Source organism: Caretta caretta, chromosome 6 (assembly GCF_965140235.1).
Source record: "Caretta caretta isolate rCarCar2 chromosome 6, rCarCar1.hap1, whole genome shotgun sequence".
Taxonomy (NCBI): domain Eukaryota; kingdom Metazoa; phylum Chordata; order Testudines; family Cheloniidae; genus Caretta; species Caretta caretta.
The window spans coordinates 126910842-126935403 of record NC_134211.1 but is presented as its reverse complement, the minus strand read 5'-3'; the positions used below and the strand labels follow the sequence as shown (position 1 = coordinate 126935403).

At 44.8% G+C, this 24562-nt stretch overlaps 2 protein-coding genes across 2 annotated transcripts; one reads left to right on the top strand and one right to left on the bottom strand.

Moving 5' to 3' along the window:
- Positions 1–3618: 3618 nt before the first annotated feature.
- On the bottom strand, positions 3619–4897 carry RPS29 (ribosomal protein S29). The gene is made up of 3 exons (XM_048854868.1): positions 4742–4897; positions 4434–4533; positions 3619–3766 (listed from the first exon to the last, which is right to left on the bottom strand). The coding sequence occupies exons 1-3, from the start codon at positions 4801–4803 to the stop codon at positions 3758–3760; spliced, it is 171 nt and encodes a 56-aa protein (XP_048710825.1). The 5' UTR covers positions 4804–4897; the 3' UTR covers positions 3619–3757.
- Positions 4898–10013: 5116 nt separating this feature from the next.
- LRR1 (leucine rich repeat protein 1) lies at positions 10014–24197 on the top strand. Its single transcript, XM_048855865.2, has 4 exons — positions 10014–10237; positions 11015–11113; positions 18085–18812; positions 21971–24197. The coding sequence occupies exons 1-4, from the start codon at positions 10037–10039 to the stop codon at positions 22221–22223; spliced, it is 1281 nt and encodes a 426-aa protein (XP_048711822.1). The 5' UTR covers positions 10014–10036; the 3' UTR covers positions 22224–24197.
- The last annotated feature ends 365 nt before the right edge of the window (positions 24198–24562 follow it).

Here is a 24562-nt window from a genome sequence, read left to right as displayed (position 1 = left end):
AAAATGATTAAGGGTCTGGAACACATGACTTATGAGGAGAGGCTGAGGGAACTGGGATTGTTTAGTCTGCGGAAGAGAAGAATGAGGGGGGATTTGATAGCTGCTTTCAACTTCCTGAGAGGTGGTTCCAGAGAGGATGGTTCTAGACTATTCTCAGTGGTGGAAGAGGACAGGACAAGGAGTAATGGTCTCAAGTTGCAGTGGGGGTAGTTTAGGTTGGATATTAGGAAAAACTTTCTCACTAGGAGGGTGGTGAAACACTGGAATGCGTTGCCTAGGGAGGTGGTGGAATCTCCTTCCTTAGAAGTTTTTAAGGTCAGGCTTGACAAAGTCCTGGCTGGAATGATTTAATTGGGGATGGGTCCTGCTTTTGAGCAGGGGGTTGGACTAGATGACTTACTGAGGTCCCTTCCAACCCTGATATTCTATGATTCATACACATTGTGAAGAGTGGTCACTTTGGATGGGCTATTACCAGCAGGAGAGTGAGTTTGTGTGGGGGGGGGGGGGGCGGGGGGGGCGCAGAGGGTGAGAAAACCTGGATTTGTGCTGGAAATGGCCCAACTTGATGATCACTTTAGATAAGCTATTATCAGCAGGACAGTGGGGCGGGAGGAGGTATTGTTTCATGGTCTCTGTGTGTATATAATGTCTTCTGCAGTTTCCACGGTATGCATCCGCTGAAGTGAGCTGTAGCTCACAAAAGCTCATGCTCAAATAAATTGGTTAGTCTCTAAGGTGCCACAAGTACTCCTTTTCTTTTTAGAAGTGTAGTACTTTTAGTAAATAAAAGGAATAAGATTAAGCTAACTGGATGAGGGATTTGGTAACAGCAGGTAAAAATGCTATGGGTTACTGCTTCTAGTGCTAAACCACTTTGAATTTGCTGTTTTATGCTGATCAATCCAGACTTGTTCCCAAAGGCTGGAGACTACTTCAAAACTAATAGAGAAGACCCAGTATCGGACTATAGAATTTAACACAAGGCAAGAGTTTAAACTTTTAAAACCATTCAGGTAGAATGGTTTAACAGTTTGAACTCAAGTAGAAATTTGGTCCTCCACTAACTTGAAAAATAACTGAAGCTACAGTCTTCAAAGAGTCTCATTTAGTGCTAATGTCCAAACCAACAATCAACAGAATCAGTTCACTAGCTTTAATGTTATGAACAAAGGAGCCTACTTGGCCATCATAGAATATAATTTTCCTACTTTTTTTTTTTTTTTTTAAGTCCATTCTGGTTAAGATCACCCTAGTTCTGGAGATACAGACACACAGAGCTTCGCTGAAGCTGAACAGAATTTCTCCAAAACAAGACTTGACGTTTGTTTCAATGAGAAAAAACAAGCTAGACTTGAAGAAAATTGTTAGTGGTTTGTCAGTTTCTATCAGCCCTGTGCATCTGGACACATGCCGCTTTAAGTTGGGCCTAGGAGGAACAGAAAAGTAAATTACGAAGTCCAAGAATTTCCAGGTCTCTCCGCTCTCAAATGAATCCCTTCAGGCTATCATACATCAGCGAACAGATTACACCCATCTAGTGAAGTTTTTAAAACCCATACTTGAAATAGTCTTTTTAGACAGAAAAGTACTGCTTATAACACACAAGTGGTTAAGTATGATGCATCACATCTTCAAAGGCCAGAAGGGATCCTAGTTTGATCGCCTGCACAATACAAACCTATAAAACTTCACCTAGTAATTCCAGCACTAAGCCTATATAATTTCTGGGTGATCTATTTCTTCTTTAGATTAACAAAATTACCCATTCTTCAAATAAATGTCTCTCTCTACATAGCCAGCAGCTCATTTCCATTTCTAACTAGAGCACTGTTGGTAGTTCCAGTGGGAGTTGGTGGCATATACTGTAGTGAAACAGGAACTGTCACTATAATCAGCATGGCATTTTCCCCCACAAAGGTCAGAGTGTTAACCCTCATAAATTTGAGTCTGTGTGAACCAAATGTTCTTTATAAAAATAAAATCAAACCAGATTCCAAGGTCCAGCAGGACTACTGTGATTATCTAGTCTTACCTGCTATGTGACACAGGCCATAGTACTTCCCCAGAATAATTCCTAGAGCAGATGTTTTAGAAAAAACATCCAATTTGATTTAAAAGCTGTCAGTGACAGAGAATCCACCACAACCCTTGGTCAACTGTTCCTATGGTTAAAATTATTCACTTAAAAATGTACACCTTATTTCCAATCTGAAGTGTAGCTTCAACTTCTACCCAGTGGGTTGTTATACCTGTTGTCTGCTACACTGAAAAGCCCAGCATCAAGTATTTCCCACGTAGATACTTACAGATTGTAGTCACCCTTAACCTTTTCTTTGTTAAACTAAATAGATTGAGCTCCTTGACTATCACTACAAAGGCACAACTTCTAATCCTGTAATCATTCTTATGGCTCTTCTCTGAATCCTCTCTGATCGGTCATCTTCCTTGACCTGTCGATACCAGCACAGGACACATTATTCCAGCAGCAGCTGCACTAGTGCCAAAATATAAATGGAAAATAACCCCTCTATGCCCACTTAAAATTACCCTTTGTGCATCCAAGGAGTATTAGCCTTGTGGCAACAGCCCTGCACTGGGAGCTCATATTCAGCTGATTATCCATCACAACCCCCAAATCTTTTCAGAATCCCTGCTTCCTAGGATAAGAGTCCTCCATAGTGTAGGACCTGCATCCTTTCTTCCCAAATGTATATTTACCCATATTAACACAAATTGTTTGCTTCCACGGAGCTTAAACTATCCCGATCACTCTATATCCATGACCTATCCTCTAAACTGTAGAGGACATTCAATGCTAGACTGTTTCCCCTTCAGTCCAGCAAAACAATGCCTATTTGGTTACTGCCTCTCACTCTAGCCTTACCCTTGTGGGAAGCTACTAATGATAGGGCTGATGCTGCATTTATAACTAGCTAGTTTAACATTCTTGCCATGACCTGCATTTCACCCTATATGGATACCTCTACACTGCAATTAAACACCTGCAGCTGGCCCATGCCAGCTCACTCTGGCTTAGGGGCTGTTTAATTATGATGTAGACATTGGGGTTCAAGTTAGAACCCAAGCTCTGCGACCCTGCAATGGGGGAGGGTCCCAGAGCTCAGGCTTCAGTCCAAATAAATTGGTTAGCCTCTAAGGTGCCACAAGTACTCCTTTTCTTTTTGCGAGTCCAAGCCTGAACATCTACAGCTAGCAGAGGTAACCTGCAGGTGTTTAACTGCACTGTAGACATACACTTTCTAGGGTATACTGAGGTAATAGGTGCCCTATTCACTTATTTAGAAGTTATCAACAAATCAAAGCTCTTAGATTGTATTAACAGTTTAATCCTTTTTATGAGAGAATGAGGTCTAGTACTTCAAGTGTATTAAGATTTGTTTCAGACAACATTGGCTGTAAACATGGAGGATTTCTTTGCACAACATTCCCATTAAGAAATACTGTATTTCAATAACAGTTCACCTTTTCATATAAAACAGTATAACAAAGGAGCATAGTACATAAAATCATTTAACTTTGACTACACTGAAGCAAATTTAACTCCTTACAATGGAAGTTTAAATTTCAAGTATCCACAAATTAAACAAAGCAGAATTGACTGTTTGGCCATTTTATTTTATATACAAAATAGCATGGCAAAGACTTGGTAAATTTAGTGTGCCCAGTTATCCAAATTAGGCAGAGAATTATGTCCAGAAGTCTCCTTGTGACATCTCATCTTCTTGAGAAGTGTTTAGTCCAACTGAAAAGAGGGAAAAAAAAGTTGTGAAGTGTAAAGTTGATATCTAGACAAATTACCAATTTCCAAATCATGCATTTTCTCCAGTCATTAAATGGATATTTAAGCATCAGGATTCAGTCTTACAGCAGAAGGCTTATACTAGTAACATCTGAAGGAGCTATTTGCTAGTAAGGAACAGATGGCAAGGATCAGAACCAAGCCATTTAAGTGGTGATTTCAAAGTTACAACCATCCAACTCCCAAGTACCCCCTCTTTTCATGAAGCACAGTACAGTCAACTACAACGAGCCTGTCTGGACATCACATTAGAGCACAAAGACTGGTGCTGCCCCTCAATAAACAGGGAGATTTCCTTCCAGCACATGTATTTCGGGAAAGGCTCAGTTTCTTAGGGCAAACAGTAACTATACAGACAACGACCTAAGGGACTGCACAAAGGCCACTGCACTGAGGACTTCTCCGTGAAAACCAGCTACAGGAGTTACAGGCCTGGGGCCAGTGTCTCCCAGGGCCTGACACCGCCGCGTTGAGCCCCCCTCCCCCAAGGATTAGCTGCGGAGCGGGCCCCCCGCGCGAGCCGCGTCCGGAGACCAGCGGCGGGCGGGGCGGGGCAGGCGGCGGCGGGGCGGGGGGCGCAGCAGGCCGGGCCCGGGGGGGGCCCCCTCACCTTGACGAAGCCGATGTCCTTGGCGTACTGGCGGAAGCACTGGCGGCACATGTTCAGCCCGTACTTGCGGATCAGGCCGTGGCGGTTCGAGCACACGCGGCTGCGGGGCGAGAGCGGGAAAAGCCGGTCAGCGCAGCGGCCCCCCGGCCCCCCCTCTCCGGGCCGGCCCCACCCCCGCCCCCCCCCCGGGACACCCCCACGCCTCAGCCCGCTTCCCGCAGCGGGTCCCGCCCGGCCAGGCCGCGAGCCCCGCGCGGAGCCCGTCATGGCGGCGGGCGGGCCCCCGGGCCCCAGCCGGCGGCACCCACCACGAGCGGGAGCCCTGGCCGAACTTCCTGGGGTGGCTCCAGTAGAGCTGCTGGTGACCCATCCTGCCCGCTGCTCGCACCGCGCCGAAAGGGAGTGGGCCCCGCCGCGCATGCGCTAATCAACCCTGGCCGGCCGGAACGTCCCGGCGTGCACAGCGAAATCGCTCGGCTCTCTGCAGACTGCGCAGGCGCAGCTGAGATCGCAGCGCGTGTCCCCCGGCGTGCGCAGGCGCGAGTGGAGCAAGGGGGAGCGCCGCGCCAACCACGCGCAGGCGCAGAAATATTTTGCTTCCCCCTCCCGCTCGTGACGTCATCATCGCAGCAGCCTCTAGTAACAGGCTGGGACCCCACTGCATCGCCGGGCGCGGTGGCGCACGCCTGTAATCCTAGCTACTTGGGAGGCTGAGGCCGGTGGATCGCTTGAGCTCAGGAGTTCTGGGCTGCAGTGGGCTATGCCGATCGGGTGTCCGCACTAAGTTCGGCATCAATATGGTGATCCCTGGGAAGCTTGGGGTTACCAGGTTGCCTAAGGAGGGGTGAACCGGCCCAGGTCGGAAACGGAGCAGGTCAAAACTCCCGTGCCGATCAGTAGTGGGATCGCGCCTGTGAATAGCCACTGCAGCGTAGCCTGGGCAAGACAGTGAGACACGGTCTCTTTTTATGCACCCACCACGGAGACACGGCCCCCAGGATCCTGTTTGGGGGCAAGGGAACAGGATTTTTAATGAGGTGATGGGGCACCTACAAACCAGGGATACTCTGGGCGGGGTTAGGCCCCCCCCCACACACCCAGGGTGCTTACTGGTGGGCACCCACCCACCACTGGAATCCTGAACTGGGTGGGGGTCAGGGGCACCCAGGATGGTTACTGCAGGAGACGGGTCTCAGAGGCTCGGTCCCCGCCCCGGGGTGCCATGGCCCTTTGCACTGGTGGGGAAGGTCTGCCGGGGGGCTGGAGAGACAGGGACCCTGTCTCTCTGACTCACACACCCCCACCCACCCACCCAATGCAGAGCTCCATTGGCTGTTCACACGGTCCACCCCACTATTCACGCTGACCCTGGGAGACACCAGCACCCTCACCTCTGCGAGTCTCGCTCAGCTCCTTCTGCCTCCCACTGGCCCCAGGCTGGAAATGCAGCTCGGAGTCGCTGCGTTCGCCCCAGCAGCCGGCAGGGGTCAGTCCCGTGCCTGAATCAATGTCCCTAAATCAGTCTCTGCTCTGTGCGAGAAGCGGAGGAGAGATGCACTAACCCGACTCCCAGCTTAGCCCGGGCAAGACAGTGAGAGATTTTCTAGCAGAGAGGAAGGCGGGACACAACTCTCTATAAAGGGGAACAAGCTGTGGTGAAATACGATTCTTTCAATAGGGGTGCCCCAGTCTCTTTTAAATGGGGGAGATGGTGAGCCACAGACTTTTCATAATGTGGGGGAAGATAGAACCAAGGCTGTGTCATTTTCCCTCCACAGTTACCGCACGGCGATCCGAAGTGTCCTCTCATAACTGTGTAAACGAGCCATAAACGCCACTGAGATTAAAGTAATTGGTGTAACAGCAATGTGACTGAGAGAAAAAAATCAAGCCCAACAAATTCCACCTGTCCCAATGGTCAGATCCCAGAACTAGGGGAATAGATCTATGCTCAAAACAAAAAGAATAACAATGGTTTAAGATATACGCTACATATGTAGTATAGGAAGCATGGGTTTGAAAGAAGGGAGAAAATGATCAATAGCAATATTCTATCAATTGATATATAAGGGACATGGGAATATTAAAGGGACTCCACCCAACACACATCTTAATTCTGTTTTCACCAACAGTTCACATCTTGCAGATACAAGATACAACTTCTTTGACTCAGAGAATAAAATAAGATTTAACAACTAATAAATTAAATGCTTAATGATCCACAAAGGTCTTGCTTTCCTTCTCACTCAAGAGCTGTGCTTAGTTCCCCTTGAATCCTTCTTCTAAGTCCCCTTTCCTTTTCAGCTCAGCTACCTTCAAGCATCTCTCACCTTCTTCCTTGCCACCCCACTCAGCCCAAGATACCAAGCACTGACAATTGGGGCCAAATTCTGCTTTCGGTGTAAATCCAGAGTTAGTCCTTCTAGATATAATCTAGGGGTACTGAGATCAGAATCTGACTCTTGGATTCTTTCTGCCACAGAACCTTTTGATTCCTCAAATTCCATCAACTCCTATTTTAATTTTTTTTCTCTTTTTATATTTACAAGACTACATAGGACCTGAGACTGCAGGAACCATAATCATTGTTTCTAATCTAAAACACTGAAGTCTATGGGAGCCTTTCCAGTGGCTTTAATCAGAGAGAGATCAGGCTCTAAATTAACAGTGTGTCTAAGCACACATAAACTCCTCTAGATAATTACTTTAAAAAATGTTAGTTTGAAAACAAGGTTTGATTATATAGCAACTTCTAAACAGAAATTATGACTTAGAAAAAAATAAAGAAGGATAGAAAGTAGAAAGTGGCTCAGTTCACTTAGGGCCTACACCAATTTGGATTTTAATCTGTGAATATGTTTCAGAGTAGCAGCCGTGTTAGTCTGTATTTGCAAAAAGAAAAGGAGTACTTGTGGCACCTTAGAGACTAACCAATTTATCTGAGCATAAGCTTCTGATGAAGTGAGCTGTAGCTCATGAAAGCTTATGCTCAAATAAATTGGTTAATCTCTAAGGTGCCACAAGTACTCCTTTTCTTTTTGCAATCTGTGAATAGACTCCCACTGACTTCAGTGGGCACTGGATCAGACCAGTAATACTAATGAAGGGATAGGAGTTCAAGACATTGTTGTGTCATTAGAATCAGGAACAAGTTGGTACTGTATTGATTAAACGATCAGGCTAGTCTGTGTAACCTCCCAAATACAAAGACCATGAGGCTGATCTGGCTTACACCTCAATTGATTCCAATGGAGTTACTCCAGACTTCCAACGTACATGAACATAGGATGGATCTTCCCAGGACATTGCAATCCAGAATGAGTGCTTTCAGCACAAGGCACAGATAGTTTACCAGCTTCTCCCCTCTGACACCACCTTTTCACCACGGAGTTTTGTTGTTGTCGTTGTTCACAATTCTGTGCCATTTCTTCCTATTTCCCCAGTACTGGACATTTTATAGGCCTCAAATTCTCATGTTGTTTTAAAAGTTTAGTTTCAGAGTAACAGCCGTGTTAGTCTGTATTCGCAAAAAGAAAAGGAGTACTTGTGACACCTTAGAGACTAACCAATTTATTTGAGCATAAGCTTTCGTGAGCTACAGCTCACTTCATTGGATGCATACTGTGGAAAGTGTAGAAGATCTTTTATACACACAAAGCATGAAAAAATACCTCCCTCCACCCCACTCTCCTGCTGGCAATAGCTTATCTAAAATGATCACTCTCCTTACAATAAGAAAAGGAGTACTTGTGGCACGTTAGAGACTAACCAATTTATTTGAGCATGAGCTTTCGTGAGCTACAGCTCACTTCATCGGATGCTGTAGTCTCCTTTTCTTTTTAAAAGTTTAGGACATCATACAGTGCACAGACATTTAAATGCAATGCAAGTTGAGATGTTGACACTAGATGGAGTATTTTTTTCAACTCATAGACGTTAGGACTCATTCACTAGTGAGGCAAAGTGTAAGGAAATAAAACCTTTCAAATTAAAACCAACAATCATTTACATCAGCAGGAAAGCTTATGTAAATAAAATAAAATCAAGCTAAAATCCAGGTATCATTTGTAAATGTCATCACACTCCATTTTTTTGATGAATGGAAAAACATTGAGGGAGCACTGGCTCACACGGTTTGGTCTGTAAAGCACAATCCTGACAACTACGTGGGTAAGAGAATCGAACGGATTGAAGGAAAAAGACAGAGAGGCAGACCCAAGAAGAAGTGGCGGGAGTTGATAAACAAAGATGTTACAGGCTTGGCCCACAACATTTTGGCACCTGAGGCGGGGAGCTCAAATGACGCCCCCATGCCCCCTCACTTGGGCCAAAACTTTGAAATTCTGGGTCCTAGTGAAGCCCTCCCACAGTCTGGCACCTGAGGCAGCCGCCTCAGTTCGTCTCATGGTAAGGCCAGCCCTGACATGTTAGCATGTCTTATAATAGAGAATACAACATTGATCAGGAATCACACAGAGGACTCATTTGATGAGATTCATGCAAGGAAGAAGATTTTGTGGAGGAGAGAATATGTAACAAAGAAAATATTTCCTGTTCAACACCTTTTCATTATTATCGATTACCACAGCCATGAAAAGGCCCTGTCTACATAAGAGAAATATGCATCTTTTCAGCTTCACAGATTCCAAGGCCAGAATGGGCCATTAGATCATCTGTTTTGACCTCCTGTATAACACAGGCCAGAGAACTTCACTCCATTAACCCTGTACTGAGCCCAATAATCTGTATTTCACTAAAGCAATATCTTCCGTTCCAGAAAGACATCCCATCTTGAGCCTAACACATCAGGGGACGAAGAATCTACTCCTACTCTTGGTAGCCATCGTAGATGCATGCCCTGATGTACAGCAAGGGTTACAGGGGTGTAGCTTGATCTGGTAAGCAGTTGGGCTAGGCGGATGCTGCCCCAGGCAGGTATGATTGTTACCAGTAGCTAAGTGCTGACGGTGTGCACGGCGCTGGACAAGCCACACACTAGACAGCCCCTGATCCAAGGGACTTGCAGCGTAGGTAAGTTAGTGACCCCATCGCACCGAAGCACAGGTAGGGCCCTGCCCGCCCCCCAGTGCCTGGGGTCATTTGGGGCCCCCCCGGATCCCGCCGGCTGGCGCTTGCCCCCACGCTGCTGCGACGCAGGACAGGAGGAGTCCGGCCCAGGCTCGGAGCGAGCAGGAGACTGGCGCGAGCCCCGCCCCGCCGAACCCCCCGGAGCGGGGCTCGGCCGCCCCTGGGCTACGCCGGCCTCCACCGCCAGGCGGAGCAGGAGCAGCCACGAGGGGGCGGGGCCAAGGGGCCCCGCGCTCGCCCGCGAGGGGTCCTCACGCGGTCGGGGTGTCCTCACCCCTGCCTGTAAAACTCCCGCAGCCAGCTGGTCCCCGCTCTCGCCCAGGGGGTCCCTGGCCGGGGCGGAGACCGCAGCTCGGGCCCCGCCGTGGCAGACGCGCCGCACAGACGAAGCCCCAGCGGAGGGAGGGCCCAGAGGAGTCAGGCAGCGCGCGGGCGGCTCCGCCAGGCTGCGCCGGGAGCCCGAGCGGCCGCAGGACCCCGGGCGGGCGGGCGCGCGCTGCCTGAGCGGGCCGGGCATGAGGCTGCAGTGCGAGGTGGAGGTGCGGAGCCGCCTGCTGCCCGCCTGCGGCCTGCGGGGCCGGGCCAAGGGCGCCCGCGCGCTGCTCTCCCTGGGCCGGCCGCCCGACAGGCCGCCCGGCCGCGGGGGGCCCGGCGCCGGCCACGGCGTCTACCTGATGGTCTGCACCGCGCGGGACCGGGCCGGGGCCAGGTACAAGGTGAGGCCCCGCCTCCGCCCTCTCCCCCCCGGGCCCGAGGGGAGACCCCCCACCTCCGCCATTCGCCCCCCGGGGCCGGGCCCGAGGAGAGACCCCCCCCGCCTCCGCCCCCCCCCCCCGGGGCCCGGCCCGAGGGCAGACCCCCCCCACCTCCGCCCTCCGCCCCCCCCCAACTTCTTGTTAGTCCAGATATAGCTGAATGTTTTCAGTAGAGGTTACAGAACAGCACAACATTGGGTATCTGGTTGTGCTTTTCACTTAGGCACTAGCAAAGCTCAAGTGTGTTCTCCATCCCTACAAGATTCCTATGTCTGCATTAGAAACGTTGTGTTTTTTAATATTGACATTTGATAGCTATGCCTGGGTTGTTAAATGTATGTAATAAATTGAGCAAAGACTTTTAATAGAATGATTAGAAATGACATGTCTTGGGATGTGTAAATATGCTCATTCTGTAATATGGCAATAACTTGTAAAATAGAGAGATCTGATTATTGTTACTGTATAATGTTTCTCTAAATGAAAGGTCACTGTTGTAGTGATCTCTCTGTTATTTACATGGTAAGGATTTGCAAACTTGATTTGTACTAGATAAAGAAAAAAGAAATTGTGTACTTAGTACTACACCAGGAATAGTTATTAAGCCCAATTATACTTTGAAACTGTATCTTGAAAGGTGCTTTTACTGTTGTTTTAACCAAAATTAAATACCCCCTGATTTCTTGGGAAGACTTTACACTCAAGCTCTCCACTTTTTTCCTCTCTTTCTTTCAACAGTTGAAGGAGAACATTGAGCAGTTCTTCACCAAATTTGTGGAGGAAGGGAAAGCTACTGTTCGTCTGAAGGAACCTGCAGTGGATGTCTGTCTCAGCAAGGTAGAGAACTGATAGCGGGCTAGCTTTCTGTCTGGCTTTCTTTTATTTTATGTGGGTGGTTCACTGGGAGACCCCTCCCTTTTTTCTGTGGTCTTGAATGTTGCTCTTTCTGTAGCTAGTAAACACATGTCAAGCCCTGGAAAAGTTGGTGTATAAAACCTTCCTGAGGTGTTTTCTTACCTGACATGCGTTCTGACTCTACAGCATTCGCGGCACCTATTGGTGCATGTAGTGTGAGGTCTCAATCTGGTGCTAGAGGTGGATCCCCTGTGTAGGAGTTCATGGCACTGGCACTAGACCAGCCTTAGCTAGGTTTCCACAGTTAAGTGTTCCATAACCTACGTGCCTGTGCATATTTGTTTGCATGGCTTTAATTGCTTGTTGTCCAAAGCAAATATCTGGACTAGAAAGTATTCTGGGGTGATCTGTATGAAGTCTGCTGCATAGAAATAAAACTGTATTGTACTGATGTCATATAGAGTATAAATGCTCAAGCCAGGAAGTTTGACAGGATGTCATTTGCTTCTGTCTGCCTTTATACTGTATAAGGCATCTCTCTATTCAGAGTGAATGAAAAGTCACAATACAGATACCTGAGCAATTTTCCCTAATGTTTTTAAAGGAAAATTTAGGCTGTAATCACTGTTAGTCTTAGCAATTTGGGCCTGCCAGACAATTATTTTGGGGGCCCACAAACTTAACCAGGCACAAAGGAATAGCCTTTGGATATATGGTCGGAGATTATTCAGAAATATAATTAACTTGTTATATATATCTTAAAATGGGGAGGGATCTTTGGGTTATCCCCTCATTTTGCAGAAAAAGCTGAGCCCTGCTGCTTTTGCTTTGATACGTTAACTTTCTTTCCTTTGTTTTTCCAAATCCCCGCCGTTCTATCTCTGCCACTCGGTTTCCTCATTTGTCTAGTGTTTTTTTCTCTCCTCTTTCCTTTAAAAAGCAGCATCCCTTATCTCTTTATTTTTCATCTAGCCAGTCCTCCGTTACTCCTCCCACGTTACGTTGTCTCTTTTCCAAAACAGCTTACTACATGGATTTTCCTTACAATTGCTTCAATGCTTCTGTGAATGTACGAATAATGCACTATTAAAATGATTATTCAGCTTGTGCTGCAAAATTAGAGGCCTCTGTTAATGTACCAGCAATACATTTGCTGTCTCTCTTATTGCTCAATTAATGCCTGTCTAGAACTGATGCAAAATTTAGGAAAACCTCGAATCTTTCTAGGATTATTTTTCTAAAATCTCAAAATTCAGTTGTGTGGCTAGAAGAAAAGTAGATTGTTTACCCTTTTGTTTAGGAAGCCGCACTGGTTCCCGGTGCCCTTCCGCTTGTGTGCTGTATTCCTGAGTCTCTAATCTAAATGAAGTCAATTTTCGGATTTATGCGAAGAAGGAAATGTAGGTACTATGAGGAAAATATATTCTATCTTTGAAGAAAAGTTGTTCAGAGAATTAAATTTAATAACAGCTTATGGTCCTTATGAACAGAAAAATAGCTTCAGTAGCCTTACAGAAAAGTTGAAACCTTAGAAGCAATGCTAGGAACACTTGATAACATCCTTGCAATAAGCATTTATTTATCTGTTTAATGGATTCGAACAGTAAGCTTCTGAGAACTGGAGGTTCTGGGAAGAACCCATTGAACCAGCACTTCCAGCCCCTGAAAATGGTTTTGCTTATGGGGGCAGGGAGTTTCTCACCTACCAGTTCTACCCCCAACCTCCTTGCCTGCCTGTCCATTTATACAGCGCTCATCACCTTGGTATCTGAGGACTTCGTGCCTCCACTCACTTCTGAAGCCATTCAAAACCTTAGCACTTCAGTTTGGTGGATACAGTATTTAAAAAAAAATTAAATGTGTTAAATTTAATTAAAATGATGCTTTAAATTAATTTAAAACAATATAATTCTGTTCATTTTAGGGCCGACTCTGTCCTGTCTCACCTTCCTCCTTTATAAGACCAACAATTATTTATGTTAGGGTTGAAGTCTGTTTCTGGCATTGGTAGAGCATGTAGAGCCTTTCCAATTTCAGTAGGATGTTTCTTTAAAGGTGGTTGTTTCGGCAGATCTTGTGTGTGGCTGTGCTGTTTGACTGGTTGGTAGGAGTCCATAACTTCCCTGTCAGGATGACTGAGTAATCAGATGTGATTTTACAAGCCGTGGGATGGCACCTGCCTGTCCTACCACTGTCATGCTGGAGTTAGGGTTCATATTAAACTATTCAGTCTTAGATTGTTTCTCAAGGATAACCAGAGTACATAGGAGCCCTGCTAGGTATAAATAGTTACAAGAATTATTTTACCAAGAAGGGATCCACAACTCATGGATCTAGCAGAGAGGATTGATCTGAGCCTGCAAGTTTCAGGAACATCGTTGCTGAGAGTATTTGGCCTGACGATTGAGCTGTGTTTGTTTAACTGATAGAATGTGCTGGATGTGGTGGTGATAAAACACACTTTTTCTCTGCATTCTGATAACTGACCTCTCAGATGCACTGTCTGTGTGTTGATATAGGGAAAATCTGCAGTAGGGGAAGGACTTGCAAATTCTTCTGATTCAAAATTGTGATAACGATGGCTGCATCCTGTGTAGGAGGAAAACTTTGTCACATAAGACCATTCAGAGCCAGTGTGCTGCTTTTACTCCTGCGGGAATTCTGCGCCACTGTGCAATGCAGAATTTTGCAGAAATTAACGTGCGTGCAGAGGTTCCCTTCCCCCACAGAAATGGGCTGCAGTGCTGCTGGCCATCACTAGGGGCCACTCTACTCTGCAGAGCCCAACTTGCACATAGAAGACACTGCTGGAGGGAGAGGGAGCTAAGCAGGGGTTCTCAAACTTCATTGCACTGCGACCCTCTTCTGACAACAATTACTACAAGAGGGGGGACCAAAACCTTAGCCCACCCGGGGTGGGGGGGGCAAAGCCAAAGCCCAAGGGCTTCAGCCCCAGGCAGGGGGCCTGTAACCTTAACCCTGACGCCCAGGGCTGAAGCCCTTGGGCTTAGGCTTTGACCCTGGGCCCCAGCAAGTCTAAGCCAGCCCTGGCGACCCCATTAAAATGGGGCCACAACCCACTTTGGGGTCTCGACCCACAGTTTGAGAACCACGGAGCTCGAGGGTTCCTGGCAGCTGGGCTCTGGAGAGGAGGTGGTTCGGGTGTATTGGCGGGGGTGACCCTGCAGGTGGGGTGGTGGCGGAGGGGGTAGAGAAACAGGAACTGGGTTGTCATCGGGATTTCTTTAACTCTTTACTCCTGGGGGAACTTTTTTGTGTCTCTGTACTGTTGCAGACATACTTGCTGACAGGTGTATTGAAATAAATTACCAAAATAATTGAAACTGGCGTGATTATGTAGTATTATTTTGACAAATAAAATTTGCAGAATTTTTAATGGCGCAGAATGCCCCCAGGATTATTCTTTGCATCCTGATTGAAGGTCCTTCTCTCTCAGTATTGATTCTGAAATGGTACAAATCCAAAGGTTTGTTTCTGAGCAAAAGGCTGAAGGCCTGCTGGCGGCTCAGAGGTTTACAAGAGGTATAAAAATTGAAGTGGAAAATGTGTGTGGCTTAAAGACCCATTTGGATTTCATTACATATCTACAGAAAAACTGCTTGACTGACATCTGTCAATCTAGGTTACAGTATCCATTTAGAGTTTATTTAGTGGCTAACTTCAGCATTCCGTGAAGCAGTTGAAGGTAAATCATGAGCTGCTTATTACATTTAAAACCTTTTATTAAAAAACTCCATGTTTCATTGTAGGTGAATGTTGACATTTCACAAAACTGATGCAACCCCCTTCTGAGCCACTCTAATTTTGAGTTCAGATTTTCAGATGACAGTGATTTCAGCTTCTAGAATGAGCTTCACGATCTAGGAACACATCCACTCTAAATTCTTTAAGAATTAGTGGTGCTCTGGCTTTGTATTTTCCTTTGTCAGCTACATCCCAGACAACAGCCTTCATGATATCATCATTGGTTTCATAGTTCCAGTGGATGCTGGTGACTTGGATCTCCTGAGTAGGAATATATTCCTCAACAAAATTCTTCCCCTGGAGTCAGTGCTAGAGTATGATTTTTTCCCTGTGTTCCTGTCCCCTCAGATAACAATTTTCGTATTATACTGGACCCCTTGGCAAACCTGTTCTGCAGAGACTGGTTCATGGACTGCAGTCCTACAAGCATGTTCTTATCTCTGACTGGAGCCTGGTCCAAGCCCACCAGCTTCTTCAGGGCTAGGAACATCTTCCATGTCCCACACCTTCCTGGAGAAGACAAACCTCTGTGCAGCCTGTAGAAGAAGAGCCTCCTGCCAGAGACTCAACAGCAGCCCCGTCCAGGAGAGCTCCTGGAGGTGAGGGGACAGGTTACTTATGGAGCTGGCACATATTTTTTTTTTATGGCAACAGAGTGGGGGTGTGATTGCTGAATGTCCCTAGCAAAACACAGTCCTATGCCCTAAGAGGGAGGAATCTGCCCAAACCCCAGCACCCTTGGGCTGGTCTCCCAGAACCTGCCTCCCTGCCCCGTGCTGCTAAGCAGGATGTGGGACTGCAGTGCAAGGCTTGGCCCCTCATAGCCTGAAGGGGGCAGAGGGCACTGTCTACCCGAGGGGCTTCATCCTAGATTCTTTCCAAAAGTGAGAATTCTAGCTTAACTAGTCAATCTCCCTGCCAACAATATTTCCATATCCTTTCTGGTAATGTTCTCTTTCATAACCTTGTTGTAGACAGGTTCCTAATTTCTCTGGAGTAGACTAAAGATCTTTGGAACATCCATCCAGTGCTTTATTTTATAACCCTGGAGCAAAAGATCATTAGAAGGAATCATTAGATCCAAGGAATGTCTACTTACATAGCCAGCTTCAGATCAGTTCCGGTCCGAGAGATTTGTAGGGCAGCAACACAGACTGCTTACTTTTACAATAGCCTTTTTTATTGCTGGGACTCTGATATTTTGATTCCAGTTTTCACTTATTACTATCACAGGATCCTGAGCACTTCTGAGAGTAACCATTTGCCTATTTTATTTGCATAGGCATGTCTTTTTGGGTTTTCTCAACTTGTTCTTGTTTAGGGGTATCATACTAACTTTGCTTAGACAATGTGGTAGGATTTTCTTTTTGAGACACCAAAAGACAAGGTATTGTCATCTTGAAGTTGCAGAATGTTTTACCTTCAGCCTCTGGCATCCCAGAGCTGCTTAGTTTCCAAGAGTTGGCATCTGCTGTGATATCCACTTCTAGAGCAAAGGAAATCTTACCTATAACTTTTGTTCTCTGGCGTATAGTCACAACAAATCTACCCACTTCCCCAATGATCGGGGGGATATTTTTTCTTATGTTCAGATTTGATTTGCCACCTTTGATATTAAACGGGGAGTTAATTTACATTAGATATTTGTGGGCTTAGTAAGAAAGCCAGTCATACTGTTAGCAGTGCAATCAGGTTTATTTGGCCCTTACTGCTATCTTAATCAAATACGGCTTATCTGTATGACCATAGCGCCTAAGGGCCCCCAGGATCAGGGCCCCACTGTGCTGGGTGCTTCAGACACATAGTAAGAGACAGTCCACTGTCCTCTAGAATTTACAATCTAAATAGACAATGGCTGGAAGAAAGGAATTACTATCCTCCATTTTACAGATGGAGAACTGAAGCATATAGACTGAGCGACTGTGGCCAAGCTCTCAAAGAGCTGTCAGAGCTGGGAATAGAGTATAGATCTTCCAAGTCTCTGTACAGTTCTGAAGCACAAGACTCCTCTTCCTCTCCTGCTTTGAGAGAGAAGTGCATGTTGTCTGTGGGAACACCTCATCGTCTGCTTCCTTTGTTTTTTTTTTGTTTTTCTGAGATGCATAATAGCTTAATCTGGCTTCTTACCGCATGCCAGTTAATTTTCTGTGAGAGGTAGTTTGGATTAGATCTGTACTGAGAGGCTTTCAAAAGAGCTGAGGCATTTGAAAGTGACGCCATACTATTTAACCTCAACTGTACCAATACAGATCTCCTTTAAATCTATTAAAGTTGTGCTAGATCTTTACTCAACATGCAAGTCATCTGGTATTCCTCAAACTGATCCATGTGATATGTCAGTGGTGCTATCATCATGCTGCACCCAACCTGAAGCAAGGATGATTGTTTCCTCAGAAAAGTAGGGAGGCTTCCTGGTTCTACCAGAAGCTTCCTGTGTGACTATGGGCAACCAGTTAACCTCTCTGTCTCAGAACATCTGAACTTGCTCTACACATCTGATGAAGTGAGCTGTGGCTCACGAAAGCTCATGCTCAAATAAATTGGTTAGTCTCTAAGGTGCCACAAGTACTCCTTTTCTTTTTGCGAATACAGACTAACACGGCTGTTCCTCTGAAAGATGTTAAACCTGTTAGTCCAGAGTTTCCATTGTGCCTCAAACTTCAAATGCCACCCATGCTCAACCTTTGTTTTTTTGTTTGTTTTTTTGGGGGGTGGGTGTTTGGTTTGTTTGTTTTTCCCTCCCTGCCTAGGGGCTGTCAGAAACACTGTTTATAGCCTTAAAACTCTGTTTCCCCCTCCACCCCATGTGTGTAGTCTATAGAAACAGGCATGTTAACCTGTTCCAGCTGTGACTTGCTGCCCTCCTTTTCCAACCCTTATTCTCAGCTTCAAACTCTTGCGCTTTGTTCTTTTTTTGAGCTATGTAGTGCATTTTGTTTGCTCTGACTGGTTAGGGGAGGTTGTAACTTCCCTACCTGAATTTTTTATCATTGGCACTTAAATACAATTACTAGAGAATTCAAAACAAGCCTGAATTAAGCCTCTTTTTCCCCCTAGCCATTTTCATTACTCTGCTGACTCAGCATCACTGGACACCCTTCTGTACAAAAGAGTTCAGAAAGCACTAGCACAAGTCCAGGAGGTTTAAAAGTGAAATGTTTAGAGTTATTCTGTTCTTGTTTTTGTAGGCAAATGCTAGCAATTTAAAGAGCTTCCTTGCAGCAGTGAGGCTGGCTCACCGAGGCACCGATGTTGAAGCCCTGCCGCTCTCAGTCTTGGTACCAGCAAAGACTTCGGAAGTTGAAAAACCTAAAACTAAGATGATCATTACGTCGAGACGAGACTATCCGCTAACCAAAAATTTCCCTTACTCCCTCGAACAACTGCAGGCCTCATACTGCAAACTCGCCCGAGTCGACATGCGAATGCTTTGTCTGAAAAAACTCCGAAAACTAGACTTAAGCCACAATCATATAAAAAAGCTGCCAGAAACTATTGGTGACCTCGTCGGCCTTCAGGAGCTTAATCTGCACAACAATCACTTGGAGTCCTTCTGCGTAGCTCTGTGCAACTCCACGCTTCAGAAGTCTCTCCAGTTTTTGGACCTCAGCCAAAATAAAATCAAAGCACTTCCAGTTCAGTTTTGTCAACTGCAAGAACTCATTCACTTAAAGCTGGATGATAATGAGTTGATTAGGTTGCCGTTCAAGATGGGCCAGCTAAGTCAACTGCGCTTCCTGTCAGCAGCCCGTAATAAGCTTCCTTTTTTGCCCAGTGACTTCAGAAATCTCTCACTTGAGAAGTTAGATCTCTTTGGAAACCCTTTTGAACAGCCTAATCCTCTTGTTCCCAGCATACAGCTAAAAATACCATTAACTTTACTAGAATCTGCTGCAAGAGCAACAGTAAATTACAGGTAAGAATAGAATGATTCATCTATAGCTTTGAAAAAAAATGATAAACAACCTGGCAAGTGTTTAACTTTATGACTTCTAACATATGCAATTACAGTAAATTACAGGGTAGCAGAAAAGTTCCTTTAAACTCCATATAAGTTCATCTCTCAAGGCTCAGTGTAATACTGGTGAGAGTCTGAGATTGTTTTAACTGTAACTTGAAGCTTTTGAAGGGGGGGGGGGGAGTCAGTGAAACCTGTAGATTGACACCCTCTATCCACAGAACAGGTATAGTTTCAGAAATGAACATCTGCTCTCTCAAGTTATAAGAATACACCTGTTTCCATGAATATTGGTCTCTTCTGAAACTACCAGTGCAGGGTTCCTATTGTGGGGAGGTTTTGTCATGTGGGTGTATAGTTCATATTGGGTCCTATCCACTATGGCTTGAGGCTGCTTTCACGCATGGTTGCCACTCAGCTTGTGTTCACACACCCATGTTAGAAATCATGCTAAATATTTGCTAGTGGGTATCCACTTTCTGCTAATATGCTGGTTTTTGAAAAGGAAAAGAAACCGATCCACACTGAAACTGCCAGCTGCAAATGTGTTTGTAGCTTGTTCTGCTCTTTGTATGGACAGGGCCTTAAAGAAGATCTGAGCAGCGTTGGAAAGATTTTGGTTAAATGTGAGGTGACTGCTTGGAAGGTAAATGTATAGCTGTAGCTACATCATTCCAATTGAGGTTTCTATCTACCTTACCACTGGCTTTCTTGAAGCACTGCAGCATCAGGATTGCTAACTGGCTTTAGGGGTTAGGATATGGAGCTTTTCACCTCTAACTTGAAAAGACCCAGCTCTGAGTAACTAAGGCCTGGTCTACACTGGGGGGAGAGTCGATCTAAGATACGCAACTTCAGCTATGAGAATAGCGTAGCTGAAGTCAACGTATCTTAGATCGACTTAGAATCACTTATTTCGTGTCCTCGCAGCGCGGGATCGACGGCCGCCGTTTCCCCTGTAGACTCCGCTTCCGCCTCTTGCCCTGGTGGAGTTCCGGAGTCGACGGCGGCGCGATCGGGGATTGATTTATAGCGTCTATACTAGACGCGATAAATCGATCCCTGATAGATCGATCACTACCCGCCAATCTGGTGGGCAGTGTAGACGTGGCCTAAAAATAATTACTATCTCACTCTTGCAGGAAATAAGCAGCCTCCCTGCAAGGCCAGTGTCTGCCATCTGTACTCCCCGGGGTCTACTACAGTGTGCAACAGCTAAATGTTACTGCCTGTGGGTCTGTATAGAAACCAGTAGCTGTGTTAGGAGTCGAGCTGCCATGCCCAGTAACAACCCCTAGGGGAGACAGGCAGAGGAAAAATGCTCAAGTCCCAAGCTGCAAGACGTAAGAGTCTGCTGCTTCTGGACTACACAAGAAATTGGGGTTTGGATTAGAAGAGAGGTGTGGGGAAGGTTTAACATAGGACCCAGAGACAGAAGAAAGGGGAAATAAAATGTAGATTATCAAAATTCTGGAATCTTTCTCCAGCCCTCTCTCTAAAATATAAGCTGTAAAGCCCTGTCCACTGGTCTGGAAGTACAGGTTACAAGTACCTACGGGTATTTGGGACACTCTTGTAATGTGAATTTACTGACTAGTTCATATCTCATATTCTCACTGGCTAGCTCATATCTAGTTCATATTCTCACTGCCACTGACCTCCCCTTCGCAGGTGAGTTACTCAGTACAGTCCTGATGAAGTTTTGTGAATACTTTTTTTCCCAACTTCCAAATACAAAGTACACTTGTGACAAGCTAGTATATACTTCTCAAAAAAGTGCTAAGCAACCTAAATATAGGGGTTGCTACCAGCTCCCTTTTTAGTAGGGTCTGTCTGGAGAACTTAATGCCAGTTCACTAGCCAGTTAGATTTCAGGAGGGCTTCTTTTAGTTAATATGCCAAGCATAATCATTTTAATACATTGCTGCTAATTGACTCCAAGGATATGGGGAGATTGAGGGTTTGTCTACACTTACCAGGGGATCAGTGCATCGGTGGTCGATTTAGGGAGTCTTCACTAGACCCGGTAAATCGACCGCAGGTCGCTCTCCCATCGACTCCTATACTCAACCTGAATGAGAAGCACATGGGGATTTGACAGGAGAGTGTCTCCCATTGACATAGTGTAATGTGGACCCTATGGTAAGTAGATCTAAGTACATTGACTTCAGCTACGTTATCACTTAGCTGAAGTAGCATAACGGTCTCCCCCGTAGTATAGACAAGGCCTCAGAAGGAACCCTTCCCAAAACCCCTAAACTATATTTGGGATCTGTGTTTATACTTTGTAGCAGCATAGTATTCCATATGCAAAATCGGAATTTGGATTATCTGTGGTTTCACTCTTCTAATTAGAGGGAACTGGGAACAGATCAAAGGCAGCAAACTAATTTGGGGGGGCAGAGTCTCTTATGGTTATTTAAAACAATAATTGCATGAGGGAGAATCCTTGGTTCTAGTTCTTGATCTGAAGTGATTATTGAGTGTCATGACAGAGAAGGTAGGTAAGTCAGCAGTAGGTAAGTCAGCAAGAAGTCCGAGTTAGGGTGTCTAGGACATACTACCATTTTGTTTATTTCAAAGCAGTTTTTATAAATATCTAATTTATCCTAAGAGTAATATTTGACATCACTGTCTTTTCTATGTCACCGGCTTTGAGATATTTGATGTATTATGAATGGATGGATTGGAGGGTGGGGGGGAACATACAGAGACCTTGCTGACCGGTGGGGGGGGAGGGCAAATGTGTGGTGTGGTGGCTAAATTTTTGTTTCCCCTCTTCTTTTCTCCCTGCATCTGTCCTAGCACTGTAATGATTTTTTTTATAACCAGCATGGCCCTCTGGCTCTTTTTCACTGTCTGTCTTGATCCAGGTTCCTGATTCTTAACAAAGCAACCAGGAACATGGTTGCAATTTATTTACTTCCCTCTTGGCTGTAACGCTAGTCTGTCATTGCAGATGATGAACAGGTCTTTCAGACTTGAATTATGTTTATTTCCTCTTATAAAGGGTTATCTCATGGCACAATTGTTAGCAATGCATGTGTCAATCACTAAATTTGACTGGTATTGGTTAATGTTGCAGTATGTTCACACAAACTCATCTTTTTCAACAGAATCCCTTACAGTCGTCATCTCCTTCCTTCTCACCTCTGTGAAGATCTGGAAGTAGCTAAAACATGTCAATGTGGAAGTGCCTGTCTAAGCTGCTTCATTCAGACAACAGTGACCATGAATCTCCACCACGTAGCTCATACTGTGGTCCTTGTAGATAACATGGGAGGTACAGAGGCACCCATTGTCTGTTATTTTTGCTCTCTAACTTGTTATTCCCAGTTTCTAGATAGATATCTGCAGAGTAATAGGTGACCTTAAGGGACAGCAAAGGCACTGTTGTGGGAAGTTTCATCCAGTGATGGAGGACTCTGAAATCAAATGTTGCTTGGCTGTCCTTGTTTGCTATTATGAAATGGAGACAAACCATTGAATGTGCACTACAAATAGTTAATAATGTCAAACTTACAAAGCCTTCTCACCATAAGCCTGATGTGGTGTATCTGTGCTTTGAAGTTTCTTTAATCTTAAGTAGCTATCACTTTAGTGCAGAGAGAGAGATCGCTCCCAACTTGAATCTTCTTAGTAAGAATGTATTTTAGCTTGCTTATATGGCTGTAACATTCTCCAAAGCTTCATTATTTTTTCTCTTTATGCTTTTTTTTTTTAAATGGATTAGGTGACCTCTCCTTGCCAGAAGGAGAGAGTTGGGTGAATTTCTGCTTGTTTCTGTTGTCAATCTTGTACACCCTCCCTTGCTTGATGCTCTGAATTCTATCAGTTAGAGAGTACTAGACTTTTTTCCTAGTCCAGAATCTCCTATTCTCCTTTGTAAGAGCACAGTGTGGTGCCTTTCCTGCCAGCGAGCAGGAGTCCTATGTCTATTCACTCGCTAGTTTATTGCGGAACAACAAAGTATTCTGCTGCCAAAGAGCATGACTAGTTCTAAAACACTCTTCAGGTATTTTCGGTTCCATAAACAATTCCATGTATAGGGTGCTCACCTCAAACAGGAAACAGTATTATGATATTTTTATCTGAACAAATGTTTGTGTGTTTTTATAACTGTCATATGAGAGAGAAATGACAGCTTCACATTCACAACCTAAATTGTTTACTATTTCTAAGCATCATGCAAATTTTTAAGGTTCTTGGGATGTTCATTATGTGATTACTTCAATTATTAAATGGTGAAATTCTTTTTCTTGCACATGTGAATTTATACAAATGTTGCTTTGTGTTACAATTGCACTTGTCCGTTATGATCATCTAATGCTTTCCGGTCACTAGTCCCAGTCTCTTATCTTGACCAAGATATTGAAATGTTTAGAGAGCTTCCACACTGCTAATTCATGTCTTGTCTGTGGCTTGATTGCTCAGAAGCTCCAACCTTCAACCAAAGGAGACTGCAACTCCAAAGTCCATTCCTCTTGCCACCAGCACCACCTCTGCGTTGCTTGGGTTCAGCTTCAGCCAGCTGTTCTTTATTCATGAACTGATCTCATCCAAGCACTGGGCCATGGTGGTGGTAGTGATATGGTCATATGTAGTGAAGAGTAGGTAGAACTGAGTGTCACCTGTGTATTGCTGGCATTTGAGTCCATGTCATTTGACCAGTTCGCTTAGTGACCATGAAGCACATGAAGGACTTCCCAAAGGGAAGACATGAATAGGTGAAAAACTTCTGCGTTCTCATAGAAGTCACTTGCATTTTTATTTAATATGATTCTGGGAGAACTTCCTATGAAGACTTATTTTCATTTGTATGTTCTTTGATTACATATCAGAATATTCCATGAAATACACTACGTGATCCAACCTGAACACATTGGGTGAGTTGACTTATTTTGATATGTTATGGAGAGACCAACTTCTCTCTTACAATTATGGTGCTCCAATACTTTTAGCCCAAGTCCTTTTTAACTTTTGACTTGAAAATTGCCAGGTGTATGCTTAAAGCTAAGGAAACCTTTTTAATACTATGAAGAAACTTGGTCAAGCTGTTTTGGAGTTACAGATATTAAAATTTATCCCAAACATGGAAACAGTCTGCAGAAGCTCCTTAGTTAATCTTGTGACCAGAATTCCATTATAAATCCCTATAACTTTGCACGGGGAAACTATGTTGGGATTTACTCTGAATAGACTGGAATCTCTTTTGCAAATGTGAAAGCAATTGGTCAAATCATTTTGAAGTTAAGGATTCTCAAACATGAGACTTCTTTGAAATGTAATTAGTACCTCACATTTAGCCTTGTACCTTAAAAAAATAAACAAACTTAACTAACACTGCAGTTTTACATAGCCTAACTTTCAAGGGCACTTAACTATCGGCTACCTTTTAAGTGGATTTACTTGATAAAATTAGCCTAGCGCTATTGTACTCCTGGTATCCATTATTGTAATATCCGAGTGCCTCATAATCTTTAATGTGTTTATCCTCACCGCACCCCATAAAATTTACAGAAATAATCTACAATTTGAATTTAAGATTGCTAATAGGTAGCCTGATTGGTTTGTCTTCATTTAGCCACAAAGCATTTACAAATATGGAAATAAACCATGCTGTTCAAATACCCTCTGATACAATAACTACAAACAACTGTACCTGTAAAACTGTAAATACCACATTGCACAGAGGCTGTGACTAGGCA

Coding starts and splice junctions, on each gene's coding strand:
- RPS29 (XM_048854868.1), bottom strand. CDS start 4,803: ATGGGTCACCAGCAGCTCTACTGGAGCCACCCCAGGAAGTTCGGCCAG. Junction 4,534..4,741: donor GGCCAGGGCTCCCGCTCGTG/GTGGGTGCCGCC, acceptor CTCGCCCCGCAG/CCGCGTGTGCTCGAACCGCC.
- LRR1 (XM_048855865.2), top strand. CDS start 10,037: ATGAGGCTGCAGTGCGAGGTGGAGGTGCGGAGCCGCCTGCTGCCCGCC. Junction 10,238..11,014: donor GGGCCGGGGCCAGGTACAAG/GTGAGGCCCCGC, acceptor TTCTTTCAACAG/TTGAAGGAGAACATTGAGCA. Junction 11,114..18,084: donor TGGATGTCTGTCTCAGCAAG/GTAGAGAACTGA, acceptor TTGTTTTTGTAG/GCAAATGCTAGCAATTTAAA.